The 12,817-nt window shown below is 45.1% G+C and overlaps 2 protein-coding genes across 3 annotated transcripts in view; one reads left to right on the forward strand and one right to left on the reverse strand.

Moving 5' to 3' along the window:
• vap (RAS p21 protein activator vap) overlaps positions 1–11,876 on the reverse strand; it is a 75,097-nt gene extending 63,221 nt beyond the window's left edge. Inside the window, exons 1-7 of the mRNA XM_065453226.2 lie at positions 11,370–11,876; positions 10,555–10,704; positions 9,976–10,111; positions 9,407–9,477; positions 9,057–9,174; positions 7,634–7,718; positions 4,865–5,009 (exon numbers count right to left, since the gene is read on the reverse strand). Coding sequence (XP_065309298.1) covers positions 4,865–5,009; positions 7,634–7,718; positions 9,057–9,174; positions 9,407–9,477; positions 9,976–10,111; positions 10,555–10,704; positions 11,370–11,545 — 881 coding nt within the window. The 5' untranslated portion in view covers positions 11,546–11,876. The remainder of the gene's footprint in view (positions 1–4,864; positions 5,010–7,633; positions 7,719–9,056; positions 9,175–9,406; positions 9,478–9,975; positions 10,112–10,554; positions 10,705–11,369) is intronic.
• A 136-nt stretch (positions 11,877–12,012) lies between these two features.
• LOC135919404 (lon protease homolog, mitochondrial-like) overlaps positions 12,013–12,817 on the forward strand; it is a 33,844-nt gene continuing 33,039 nt past the window's right edge. The window contains exon 1 of one of the 2 annotated variants that reach the window (XM_065453225.2): positions 12,013–12,728. In XM_065453225.2, coding sequence (XP_065309297.1) covers positions 12,105–12,728 — 624 coding nt within the window. In that variant the 5' untranslated portion in view covers positions 12,013–12,104. The remainder of the gene's footprint in view (positions 12,729–12,817) is intronic. The other variant, XM_065453224.2, reaches the window with a different exon arrangement.

The raw sequence follows: 12,817 nt of genomic DNA on the forward strand, positions 1-12,817 counted from the left end.
GATGAGGGATGATGATGACATAGCAAGAAGGATGCGCAAAGGTGAAAGGAAGTTCAGCACTCTGATGATAAACATTCACAAATGTCATCCATGAAGCCACAATCAGGTTTCGCATCAAGTCTGTAGTCACCAATTCGAGTGAACTTAAATATAGAGGCACTAGGACGAAGCTGGTGTGTGGGCCGCCCCTGCGTGAACAGCACAAGCGCCAAACAAAATCTTTATAGCATATAAAGACCTGCGATAAGCGGCTCCAGCACGGTGAGCACTTGTAGGGCACTTAAAATAGCTTTGGTTAGTACTAACAGCATACTGTACAGTGTGAATAATTACATATACTTGTCGAGTGACCATCTGCTGACTATGCGAGCGTCCAAAGAAGCAGCAGATGCTGGGTTATAGATATATTTTTTCTATGTAGTGCATTGTCAAACATGGGGCATGACCATGCGAGGTCTTATTGCGGTGTTAGCATGGTCTGAAGGTGTGTATGCGTCACTCTCTGCCAGCAGTGGCCCCTTTGTCCGCTGCCAGCGGATGGTTTCTTTGGCTAGTCAAGGTCCTGGCATCGGCGGGTGCATACATTCTTCCGTCATCTCGATGTCTTGAGGCAGTGCCTTCCAATCGTGCCCCCGTCTGTTCTTCCGTCTCTTTCTGTTTCCATTTTCTCTGCTGTGGGGCACGCGATGGCAGGTGCTGGCTGAAGCATAGGCAGCCCCTTACTGCTGGGTTCTCTGTTGTTTCTGTCGCAGTGCACTGTTCGCTGCCACCGGCAACCATTTGGCCATGTATTGTGTCGCATTTAGATTTAGATTTGGACGTGTTTTTAAACTTATGTTTGTTTCAAACACCAGCCTAATAAATGTTATTTCTTTTTTACAGAGTGCTTCGCCTAGGGTCTCCCTTGTTGCACAAGCGGTCTTACCTTCCCTTAGGTGTGGCCGGCGGAGCAGGGGCCTATCACATGGAGCGGCGCGTCGGCACAGGGAGCGAGCCCGAGCAGGTGCGAATGTGGCGCCCTGTATGCATGGCGGCTCGGAGTGCTCGAACCCGCGGTGGTCGACCGGCGCGCGCAATATCAGTGTACACGCTGGTGCCCAACGCTGGAGCACCAACTGGTGCCCAACAAGGGGCCAAGGGCCTAATCAGCCTCTGATCGCCCAATATCCGAGCTGCTGCATTGATGAGGTGAAGGTTGCCGCGAGTGCACTTTATTAACTGAGCCATGTCTCTCCCACATTTGCCAAATTGATCGATTTTCCTCACACTCTTTCTGTCATACCTTGCCTCAGTAAAAGTAGAGTGGTAAGCGTACTGGACAACCACTTGAATGTTCTGTGCTGTGAAGTGCAGATGAGAAAAGGCGTGAAGTGGCCACCGAGAAGCTGCAGTTGTCCTTGGTAGCGGAGATCATGCAAGAGCCGGAGGTCCTGCTGATTCGTACCAGGAGGGCTGACTACTCCGTCCTCCCATGTGTTCCAACGATTCAGTGAGTCCGACGGATTTCCTTGAGTCTCAAGCCTCACTACCACTCGGGCGGCTGCTAATTGTGCAGACTGCTCGGGAACAGTGCCTCTAGGGCCGGTGAATACGGCAAATATGCACGTTTTGCTATTGTTGGTGCAGTTCAGTGACCTGCTTGGCAGTTTTCAGTTGATGCATGCCTATCCTCGCTAAAATTCAAGCCATAATAGTTGACGCACTATTATTATGCCCTGTTTAGCTAAAAGTCCCCATTTAGGCAGACCGGTTAGTGGCGGTGCTTCCTGCACTATTAGTTGAGGGGCGAAACTGGCAGAGCAACCGCCAAGCGGAGATAAAGGCCGTAAAACGAGCCCATTCAGCAAAGAAGCAAGCGCCCCAGACATCCCCCGTCGTGTGCACAGAAGGGAGATGCTCCTCCGCAACCCTGTGGCAATGACAGGGAGGACAGCCCGGGTGGAGAGCCAGCAGGGGGGAACGAAACCAACCACCCCCACTGTGGTGTTAAAATCGTCTTTTCCTCCTTTTTTTTTTGAACAGCCCGAAGAGTGCCGAAGAGACTGCAGAGTGACCCGTTTTGTAAATAATTGTACATAGTTGTGCGACGGCCTCAGGGAGGCATAGCGCCGGAACATGGCAGGTACTACATGGGCGCCAAAACGTTGCTGGAATTACAACGGGTGTGCGGGGCCGGATACAGTGTGTGTCGCTGTTGCCCCTGGACGGTTCGCTCTGTGGGGTCACAACGAGCTCGGCCAATGAAGATCGCATTCCACTCGCTAACCCTGCAATGTGAGAGTTGTGTTGAAGGTGGTAACCTCCGGTGTCGGAGAAGCACGATTTAACACCACTCTGACCAGTATAGGCCAGTCATCAGCGTGCCAAGGTTTTCTTTAAGATCGATTCGCCCAGTGACTTGACCAGGCGTGGAGTGACTTTTCATCCATCACCAAACCTTCCGCGTCTGTTCATTACATAGACATCGCGTTGTGGAAATCAATTTTGCATGGCGTCACAGATGGACAGTGTGTGTTCATGGAAGGATTTTCAGCTAGTGTCGAAGTTCTATGTCATCGTGCTAGTGAGTTTACTGTGTCCGGCTGAACTCAGAAGGAGCAACAATTTATACTTAGACGAGGCTTGCCTATGCGAATTCACAGCTTTGGATTAGCCGTCCATTTCTCTGCAAGAAGCTCTGAGCGATCTACTTTGCTGAAATCAGACAACCTGCTCTCCCTTCTTCTCTGTCCTTGTTTTCCTTTGTTCACTGTTTCTTCGTTAGGCGATTTGTTTCACTATGTTTTACCCAGCCCGCATCGTTCTGATTTTGTGTGTGTGTTTCCTTGGTTATGTGTTGTCTTGGTTTTATTTTATCATTTATTTGTATGTGTGTCTGGCACTCCAAGAATGTTTCGCGTGCGTTTTCACTGCCACGTTATGCCAACGGGTGATGTCGACCTGGATGGAGGCATGGCAACGGTGAGGCTGCGAATTGGGCTGTGCGGTCTTGGCGCTTGGCGCAGATCATGGCTATACCTGAAGCAGACACCGCCAGAAGCACCGGCACCAGAGGCCGTTGCCGGACGCTGTTGAAGTGGCTTGAAGTCACACACGTGGCATGTGGGCATGGTTTTTCGACTCCCCGGAGATTTTTCGTGTGGACATTTTTTATACATCTTCTGAAATGTTTAAATCACTTTCTTTTGTTTTGCTCGATGTTATAGGCCATTGTTTTGTTATTTTCCCTTGTTTGTGTCTGAATGTCATTATGCCTCTAAGCATCTGTCTTTTACTGTTACTGTTACTTTTTCTTTGGTGGATGCTTTTATTGCGCATGTTCACATTAAAGCATGGGTTTATGTGGACTTTTTCGTTGCTGTTGTGTACCTCACACCTCCCTATTTCATTTATCCTAATGGCTTGTTTTTTTTTCCTTTGATGTTTTAGTTTTTTGGAGCCTTGCGATTCTAGGTTCTAGTTCCCAATGGATAGCTCCAATATAGCATCGTAATGACCATTTCTTTGTTCTCTCTCTCTCTCTCTCTGTGCGTGTGTGTGTGTTTTTACCAGCACCACAGCCACCAGCCTTGTATCATTGGTTGCGGGCATTTAAGGGGGGAGGGATGTGGTGTTTCGGGCTCTCACGATGGTTGTGTGGAGTCGTTGTGTTGCGTTTCCGGGGGTTCAGTGTCCCTCTCCTCTCTGCCCGGACAGTATTTGCAGCAGACCGTAAAACACTTACTCAGCTGTCATCTCACCCACGAGAAAGTGAACGGGCTTCATCCATTGGCCGACCTTCTGACGGGATTCGGGCCCTGCTTGCGTGCGCTCCAGGTACGTGCGCGCAAGACGGGGCCTGAGGAGATCACATAGGGGGCGTCGGAAGGTGCGTATGTGTTTCTCTATGCTGGCTGCGGCCCCCTTTGTTCACTGTGGGCTGATGGTTACTTCGGCTCGTTGGGGTTCCGGCCCCGGAGGGCATGCGCACTTTTCTGTTGCCTTATGTCCTTCGGCAGTGTCTTCCGATCGTATCTCCGTCTGTTCTTCTGTTTCTTTCTGTTCCCATTTTCTCTACTGTGGGGGTGCACGATGGCAGGAGCTGGTCAAAGGATGGGCAGCTTTTCTTTGCTGGGTTCTTTGTTCTCTCTGCCGCGGTGCCCCGTTTGCAGCCACCGGCATCCATTTGGCCATGTTTTATGTCACAATTAGATTTAGATTCGGAATTGTTGATTAAACTTATGTTGTATCGAACCTCAGCTTAATAAATGTTCTTTGTTGTTTCTGGAGAGCTTCACCTAGGGTCTCCCTCACTGCGCACGCAATCTCACCTTCCCCCTAGCTGAGACTGGCAGGGCGCATCAGCACACGGACCGGGCCGAAGTAGGCATGGTGCCCTGCATGCATGGTGGCTTGGAGTGCCCAAACCCACAGTGGTCGTCCAGAGTGCGCAATATAAAACAGTGTGTGCCATGAGCCTAGCGAGAGACCACAAAGTGGTACATCATAGTACTCTGTGGTGGTCCCCACTAAATGTGTTGTACCATTTGCAGTCATAACTGAATCCACTGGTAGTCACAACAGTGTGACACAACATGCTCGTAAGCATTTTCTAAAGATCACACCATGTGAACAGGACAAACACTTTCTATCGTATTGATTTCTTACCGCATACAAACTGCCCAGTACAATTGAGACCAAAATTAACTACCACTTCTTCCACATGTTTTCGTAACTTACAATAAAGGAAAATGTTCTCCTTCACGGATGTGCAAATGAGCTGGCAAAGGCAAGGCTTCAAACTATTGGCTCTCAAGCTATGGGCCGCGATGCACTGCAACGATAAGGTAGACATAAAAGAAAATAAGAAGTGTCGCTATGCTACCTGTCAAAGGTTCGTCCACCCATGACGTAACGGTTTCCTTTTCGCTCTATGCGAAACCTCTGGATGGTATTGTTAATGTGGAAGAACAGAGAGAAGTTCCCTGGCGAGTTGTCACTTGGTCGCACCAGAAAGCTTCCTGGACCCACTACATGGAGAAAAAAAAGGACGGTACCACAACATATCAACGCAAAGAACCTCAGAAGGCTGTGGATAGCTTCAAAGAGTGAAGCTGATAAAATACAGAGCTGCTCAAGCTGAAGTGAAATTGAAGTAGTAACTCAGCAAGGTCATGAGTAATTAGTTACAAACGTGTCTCGTTCCACTACACATACCCTGTGGTTGATCAATGCCTGATCTGTGCTTTTGAAGCCTAAGCCAAGCCTAAGCCAAGAGACAAGGTTGCTGCCCGGCGGCTATGCCAGTCAAAGAGTAGTGGTGACAACAATAACATGGGCCTTGTCCTTCAGGTCAGAACAGAACTTACAGGGTTTACTTCAATTATTTTTATGCTCACAAAGCTGTCACGAGTGTGCCTTTCAGTACGTGCCACCTTCCACTGTGGACAAACGAAATGTGAACAAGAATGTATGAAGTAGAATGCAATCAACTTCCATTAATTCAACTCTGATGGGACCCATGAAATTTATCTAGTTATCCAGAGAATCGAACAAAAAGATATGCAGAAAAAAATGACAAAGCATACCACTGATTCATTTGGCAGTATTTGCCCGATTCTAACATCCCCCCCAAACTAAACGCATGCACGCTTTCTACGTATCCAAAATAGAAAACTAACACAGAAATCACATTAAGAGGAAGCTTTAGCTCATTCCCAACTCCAACACGGCCTATTCAAGTACATGCAAAACGCAGAAGCGCTTTTCTGAGACAATCCCTGGACCAATTTTAATGACATTTGTATCATTTGAGAGAGAAAGGTAAATTATAGTGACTGTTGGAAGCAGAATTTCGATTTAGGGCCTGAATATTGTTACAAGAACTTGCAAAAATTCGAAAGTTAAAAAAAAATAGAGGCACGAAGTTTACAAATTAATAGCTTTGCATTAATAACCAATATCATGGTTCTGTAAATGGCATTTATTAGATCATTCAAAGCAGACAAATACAATGTCAATTTATATCTTACGTTATTCATTATGTTGTGTACAAGGGTTCTGCATTACTAAATATTTTGAGATTCATCTGTAACATATCAATTTTATCCGTTTTAGACATACTATTAGATGCAATTCACATAATTGTGATGTCATTTTTCATTCCTGAGTTACAGAGTTGTAAACTTGTTAGTTTCATTTTATTAAAAAGTTACTTTTGCCCCATTTTAACAAAACATGAATGACCTAGTTCAAAAATTCGAAACCAACAGTCACTACGTTTTAAGTTTTTCTTTTAAATGCAACAAACCTTGTCAAATTTTGTGCAGTGGTTGCAGAGAAAAATTAATTATCCTTTTACATGTATCTGGCTAAGAGCACCCGAGCTAAAGCTTCCGCTTAAAGTTCTTAAACAAAGTAGAAATGTAACGTGCACCTGATTTTCTGTCAAGAAAATGAACAAGGGTCTAATGTGCGTTGCACAGTAGCGGCCAATTTCCTTAAGTTAGCTTCGCTACAATATAGCCATGTTATGCGGTAAAGCATATTAATGCCGCAAACACTATTTTGGCTTCATATCCGGCTGAACCATGCAGGCTATTCTCGGCCCAAATTTCATGAAAAAAAGAAAAAGGGCGCACTTTACAATCGGAAAAATACCACAATGAGACATTGCGAGCTGCCATTATTCTTGAAAATCTTCCTCGGGCATGCCAAAAATAGCTGTTTTCGATGAGAGATGATGCGTATTCAACACACTCACTGTCCCCAAGCTCCGCCAAGAAAGACACTGCTGCTTAAAGGGTCATTATTGGGGCCAGCTTAATGGTCAGGTGCAATGACCAGTCAAGTTCAAGTTATCTGGCAATGATAAAATTTAGGATCAAAATAATTAAAGTTTGGGCCTATAGAAATGCATGGGTACTGGCCGGGACCTTTGCTCGGGATCAAATTAACCAGAGTTGGATTATCAGAAGTCTGCTGTACCTGTTAACAGCGATAATTCGAGAATACAAACTTGAATTGCTGCCTATCCTATTGCCCAAGTTGGGACTTGCTCCAACATGGGCAAGTTGGAGCAAGCCCCAAATTAAGCCTGCAAGCCGAAATAATGTTGCCATCAAAGTGGTGAAAGCAGAAATTTAAGCATTCTTGTTAGCCCTAACTTGTTCACATTTCATTTGCCCACCAATATTATATCCAGCTCCCAAGTTCCTCAAAAGTCTGAAATTTATGTTCAATGTTCTTCACACATAGTGAAGAGAAAGCGAAGCAAGACCACTGAATATCTTACAGTACAAACACAGATTCTATCAGAGCTTTAATCAGCCAGAGATAATCCTTGTTATTTAAAAAAAGTATTGTCAAACTTTTAAACAATGCACCTATTTCTTAAGCATGGGCACTGCACCTAACACAGGGTGCTTGTTTGGTGAATGCTTCAGACTGCATTCACCTAACAGATGCTGCGACAGGAGTAATAATGCTCTCAAAAATCATACAAAAGCATTTTTCCTTCTCACTGCCATCATAAATTGAGCACCAACTTCACTCATTTAGTCTTGCCACTTCACTGAGTTGAAATGTAGTGTTCACACATGTACACAAATCAATGCGAAGAGTAGATAATTGTGCATCAATAGCCCCAGCTTACTTTTTGCAAGTTCCTCAACAGCAGCCTCCTTCGAGATGTCACCATGAAACCAGGGATATATCTCATTCGGGTCTACATTGTCATCCTGCATTAAAAGACAATAGCAACTTACATTGTAACAGCCCAAATACGTAAAGCAATTTCTATTTTATGCAGGTAACAGTTTCATTTACTTAGAAGCAAATTAAGAACAAGATATGTATGTTATAAATGTAATAGTCATGTAAAAAAGAAAAAGGTGCCTCACAAAGGACTTTATTGGCTGCCACGCGTCTGTTAACCATATGTTGAAAAGACCTCTTCTCACCCAAGTTTCAGACTGGCAATGCAGTTGCCGATCTAATTTTTAGAATACTATTTAGTAAGAGCTATACAGCATGAACAGAACAGCAAGAGCAGCATCTGAAAGCAACCACATGTAATTGAAGAATTGAAGAGGGGTGACAAGTATGAACACACATATCACATAAGAGCACAATGTAAAAACACATCAAAAGCATTATTCTACAAAAGGATAGACAGTTGGGCGAGTTGGTATATGTTGGGCGAGTTGGTATATATGTATATATGTTCCTCGTTTCAATAAAAATTTAGTTGAGAGTTAGCGCTCGTCCTGTCTGCTCCTTTCTGTGTCCGTGTTTCACTTCGCGCTAGAAGCCAAAATCATTATTCTTCCTTAGCACAGTAAGCAGAAATAAGGTTGATCACTGATGGCAAGAAAAAATATAATGTGTGAACTGAAAATACAAGAACAGAGATGGACCCAATATTGGAGGTGTTACTTCAATGCGCTCCTTGTTGTGAGGATACTCGAGTTTCTCATGCCTCTTACTGTTCATTTTACCTGCATGGCTCATGAATCTCCTGATATTCAGCTCTTCCGCATGACACACACACAATGGTGAAACTCAGTGCCATAGTTAGGCAGCCATGACAAGAGTGTTGCAATGTGTGCGGCAACTGACAGTGTGAATTACATGGGTGCAACAGGAACCTGCTTCCTTCACTTCACTGGCTGGGGGATGGAAATGCATGCGAACCAACCGACCTCTCATCAGTGCACTCTGCAGGACTAGCCTGCAGAAGGCTTTTTGTTCCCGGGAACGCACTCACAAAAAGATTAAATGTTGGTGCCAGGCATAGGCATACATTATTTGCTCGGTATTGAGTCAAACTTCCTCCATTCTCTCTGCCGAGGAACTATTCCGGGTACATATTTCTGGCACCTGCCATTCCTGTACAGAAAGAGCAATGAATGCCCTTTCTGTATGGTCAAACTACTGCATACCGCGTAATTTGTTACCAAGATCACTGGAGACCCCACACTGTGGTATAAAAGGCATGCAGGTTTAAAAAGGAAAAGAAAGAAGATGGGGAAGAAGACCGCATTTCAGCAGCATGCCTAAGCAGTATCCCTACTCACCAGTTCCTCCAAGAGCTCCTTGAAGACGAGCCCACTCTCCTGAGTGCGATGCAAGGTGCACCACAGCCAGCCATCACCCATGTCATTGTGCACTACAAAGATGTCTCCTTTCTGGAAGCTGCACCACAGTGGAGAAAAGCAATACTTCTTTAACTGGTTGGTGTTGTTACATTTACAGCAATCAGCAAATGAGCCACAAAGTGGTTTTCACTAAGCGCGAAATGATAGCGTTATGGTTTGAATTTAATTTCATTAGTAATGATGGATTAGCACAAATCATTGGCGCAAAAGTACAACGGAGTTACCAGCAAAAGACACAACCAGATCCCAGATGAACATACATCACTGACCTGAGTTCATCTGTGTCAGCCATCTTCACATAGGGCAGCACCGCTATGGCTCGCTTCTTGTCATTGACGGGCTATGGACGCATAAAAAAAGAATGCATAGGGTAGTGTAACAAGAAAATCTGTAAAGCGAAAGAATAGGCTGACCATCATAAAATAATAAAATTGAGAGTGTGACAGAATACCGTCTGATCAGGATGGAACATGATGAAATAAAACAAGACACCGACCACAAGAGACCTAGTAAGGTTAACGTTTTGTTCCCCACACAGGTGCCTTTTTTCACAAATGTGACTAAAAGCAATAAAAATGTCACTTAAGTATGCCGTATGACATGCCCAAGCTTGATGCCCAAGCAAGACTGAATTTAGGCTAAATAAAACAAATGCAAAAATTACTCACGGAGCATAAGACAATGGTGCGGCAAAAATTAATAACCTCGAGCTTTAAAAAATACAAGAGCTTTCAGCCACTGACTTTTCTTGAATATACCTGAACAGCTATGAATACACTATACGGAAGCTTTATCAAGAAAAGGAAGTGTTGTGCTTGACACTCAATTCAATGCTTGCCTCAGGAGGAGAAACTGGTTGGATGAGACGTTCCTTCTTGAGCAGGTCTGACCAGCCAGTGTAGTAGCCAATGAGGTCAGACAGCGAGTCAAACTGACGACCACCGATATAGTAGTCACCACAGACAGCAGTGATCCTGGATCAGTGAAAGATAGATTTTCAACATATTGTCTAACCTTCTTGTTGATCCTCCACTGTCCTTGGTTTCAAGACATCTGCCACGTCTGTAAAGGCTATGCAGTTTATTAAGCTAGGAGCAGGTTTCATCACGTATAGACTAAAAGACAACTTAAGCAACAGATTAAAACCAAGAAAGCTGTAAATTGCCGATTAAGAAAAAGAATATTGTAGAAAAGTGGTGGTTTAACGCATTCCACTTAACTGTTTGCTCAAATAGAAAGCTGTGTTATGTCAGAAGGGTCTTGCTGGAAGCTAAACAACAGAAAGTTGCATCTTAACGAAACAACTAAAAGGTATTAGATTAGGACAGTGTCTGTGATGCAAACCTAAAACGATTGATAGCATCTTAACGAAACAACTAAAAAGTTATGAGAACAGGGCAGTGTCTGTGATGCAAACCTAAAGTGGTTGATGCCAGTGTGACCAAGGTAAGACAGCACATAAGAGCCTGGCTTGCGGTCACTTTCACGAACCAGGTAGCGGCCCAGCCCACCAGCAGCTTGTAGACGCTGTTCAGCAGTGTATCGATCCAATCGTCCATGGTACCACCTGGATGATGGCATTATTATGCACAGTGAACAGCGAGAATAGCAGTCGGATATGTTTTACAGGGGAAGTCTGTCACATTAGCTACATACCTTACAGCACACAAAGTGCACTGCAAATGTCACACAACATTTATAGGCACACTGAGCTAAGCACACAACCTCTGAGTATTTTCCATAATATCCATGTATGCTGTTTGGTCAGTTATTGTGCCTACCACAAAGACTCGTGCTTTCCAGCCATGCTTTCGTGCTTACTTTGTCGAGACAACCACATCGTTGCAAGACTTTTATTTTTCCTTCCAGAGAATAACAGATTTATGTTGCAATAGCAGTTTCCAGTTCGCTTAAATAGTAGTGACAGCTGTGTAGTACGACAAGAAATTAACTACGGAATAGAAGAGAAAAAGCGAGCAATAATAGATCAACCGGTCGCTCAAGCTCTGAGCAGTCCAGAGTAATTTTTTTTTTTTTTCGTGGTGAAGAGCTAGAGAAGAGCTAAATGTGGAAAGGTTTCACTAATGCACTCGTGACAACATGCTTCGGCACAATGGTACCAGCTGCACATCAGCGGCGTCACTGCGTTCAAGGACTCACTAAACAACCACACTCGGCGCTCAACATCCGTGGCGGCAGGCACAAGTTCATTGGCAGTAACAATTAGCTTACTGCGATTGCGGAGGCGCCGTCAGAGAGATGTTCGAGTCATCTTCAATCAAATCGCCGTCACCAGCGAAAGGGTCATATTCATCGTGAAAGCAGCCTTCTCGGTCGTCATCCTGGCTGACTGCATTACCGTGGAAGTGCCTTCGATGCTGCCGCGGGTCGAAGTCGTGCTCTGCCATCTTATGGCACGAAGCGGCTGCTTGAATAGGATATATATACCGTTCACATCTTGTTTACAGCATCGCCGTCCAGACGGCCCTTCGGGCCGTGTTCAGCATGCTGTTTTGCACAACAGTCTTGGTATCTTCTAGCCTCTCCAAGTGCCTTAATTACACAATACGGTCAAATCTGTGCCGCCAATCAAGCACAATAGCGCAGCACGGCAATGAGCATCACTGCTTTAAACAACCGTAATCGAAATTCTACTGACAGACCGCATGAGCAACGCACTGCACCGCCCTTTATGAGATATCGCGAGAGTTGAGTCAGGCCGGTTGATTTAGAATAATATTATTGCTGCTCCATTTATTAATTAAGAAATGTTAGTTATTTTATAAAAGAGTAAGACTAACTTGGTGTTACTTTAAAATTTTATATGATCTTTCGTGTGTAAGATTTTGCGCAGCAAGCGCCAGTTAATAGACCAGTTGCATCCCTAGCGACCAATCTGATCAGAAAGTTTTTCTGTCCTGAGCGTGGTCCTGAGAGACGCTTCACTACAATGTTTTAGAGGCTATCATGGCGGCGCTCTTAAAGGAGCCCACGCGGGCGGCTCAACGAAACTTCTTAACGGCAGCAGCTATTTGGCAAGACTGTGGCATCTCCAACGGAAAAAAGGCTGCTACAGCAAGAGCTAGAACAGCTCCGTGTGCGTGGTTATCGCAGTGTCGCTGCTACTCGCTCCCAGTGACCTCAGCGACATCTGAAGCACATCGGAGAGCCTTCAGCTGCGTATTACCTGTTGCTGGTTCGTCAACTTCCAGAAGATTATTACAGAGATTAGGGGTGTTCGGAAGCAACTGGAGGCACTACAGTAGCGCATCAGCGATTTGTCGCCTTGGAACCTGGCGATATTATAAGAGCGATGCTGCTGGCGGGAGGCCATGGCTTGCACAGTCTACCAACAAGCTCCAAACTTTCGGGGGAACTGTCACGAACAGTGCGAGGTTTTACTGTGATCAACAAAAACCTGAAGAACTTCCCGAAGATGATCCGCCTAAGGACGAGGGCAGTGTTATTCACTATCCTAATCAAGGCGTCGGCGCAGTCGCTGCGCTAACGGTGCCTGACATTTGGCCCCAAGTTCCTGTGATCGCTGTCAGTAGAAACCCCGTCTTTCCCAGGTTTATCAAAATGGTGGAGGTAAGTTCGTTGATATGCAATTCATGTACCAGTGTGCCGCGATGCTGATATGCAACGCAAAGCATGGTCGTTGACTGTCTCGATGCTAT

Source organism: Dermacentor albipictus, chromosome 1, assembly GCF_038994185.2.
Source record: "Dermacentor albipictus isolate Rhodes 1998 colony chromosome 1, USDA_Dalb.pri_finalv2, whole genome shotgun sequence".
Taxonomy (NCBI): domain Eukaryota; kingdom Metazoa; phylum Arthropoda; class Arachnida; order Ixodida; family Ixodidae; genus Dermacentor; species Dermacentor albipictus.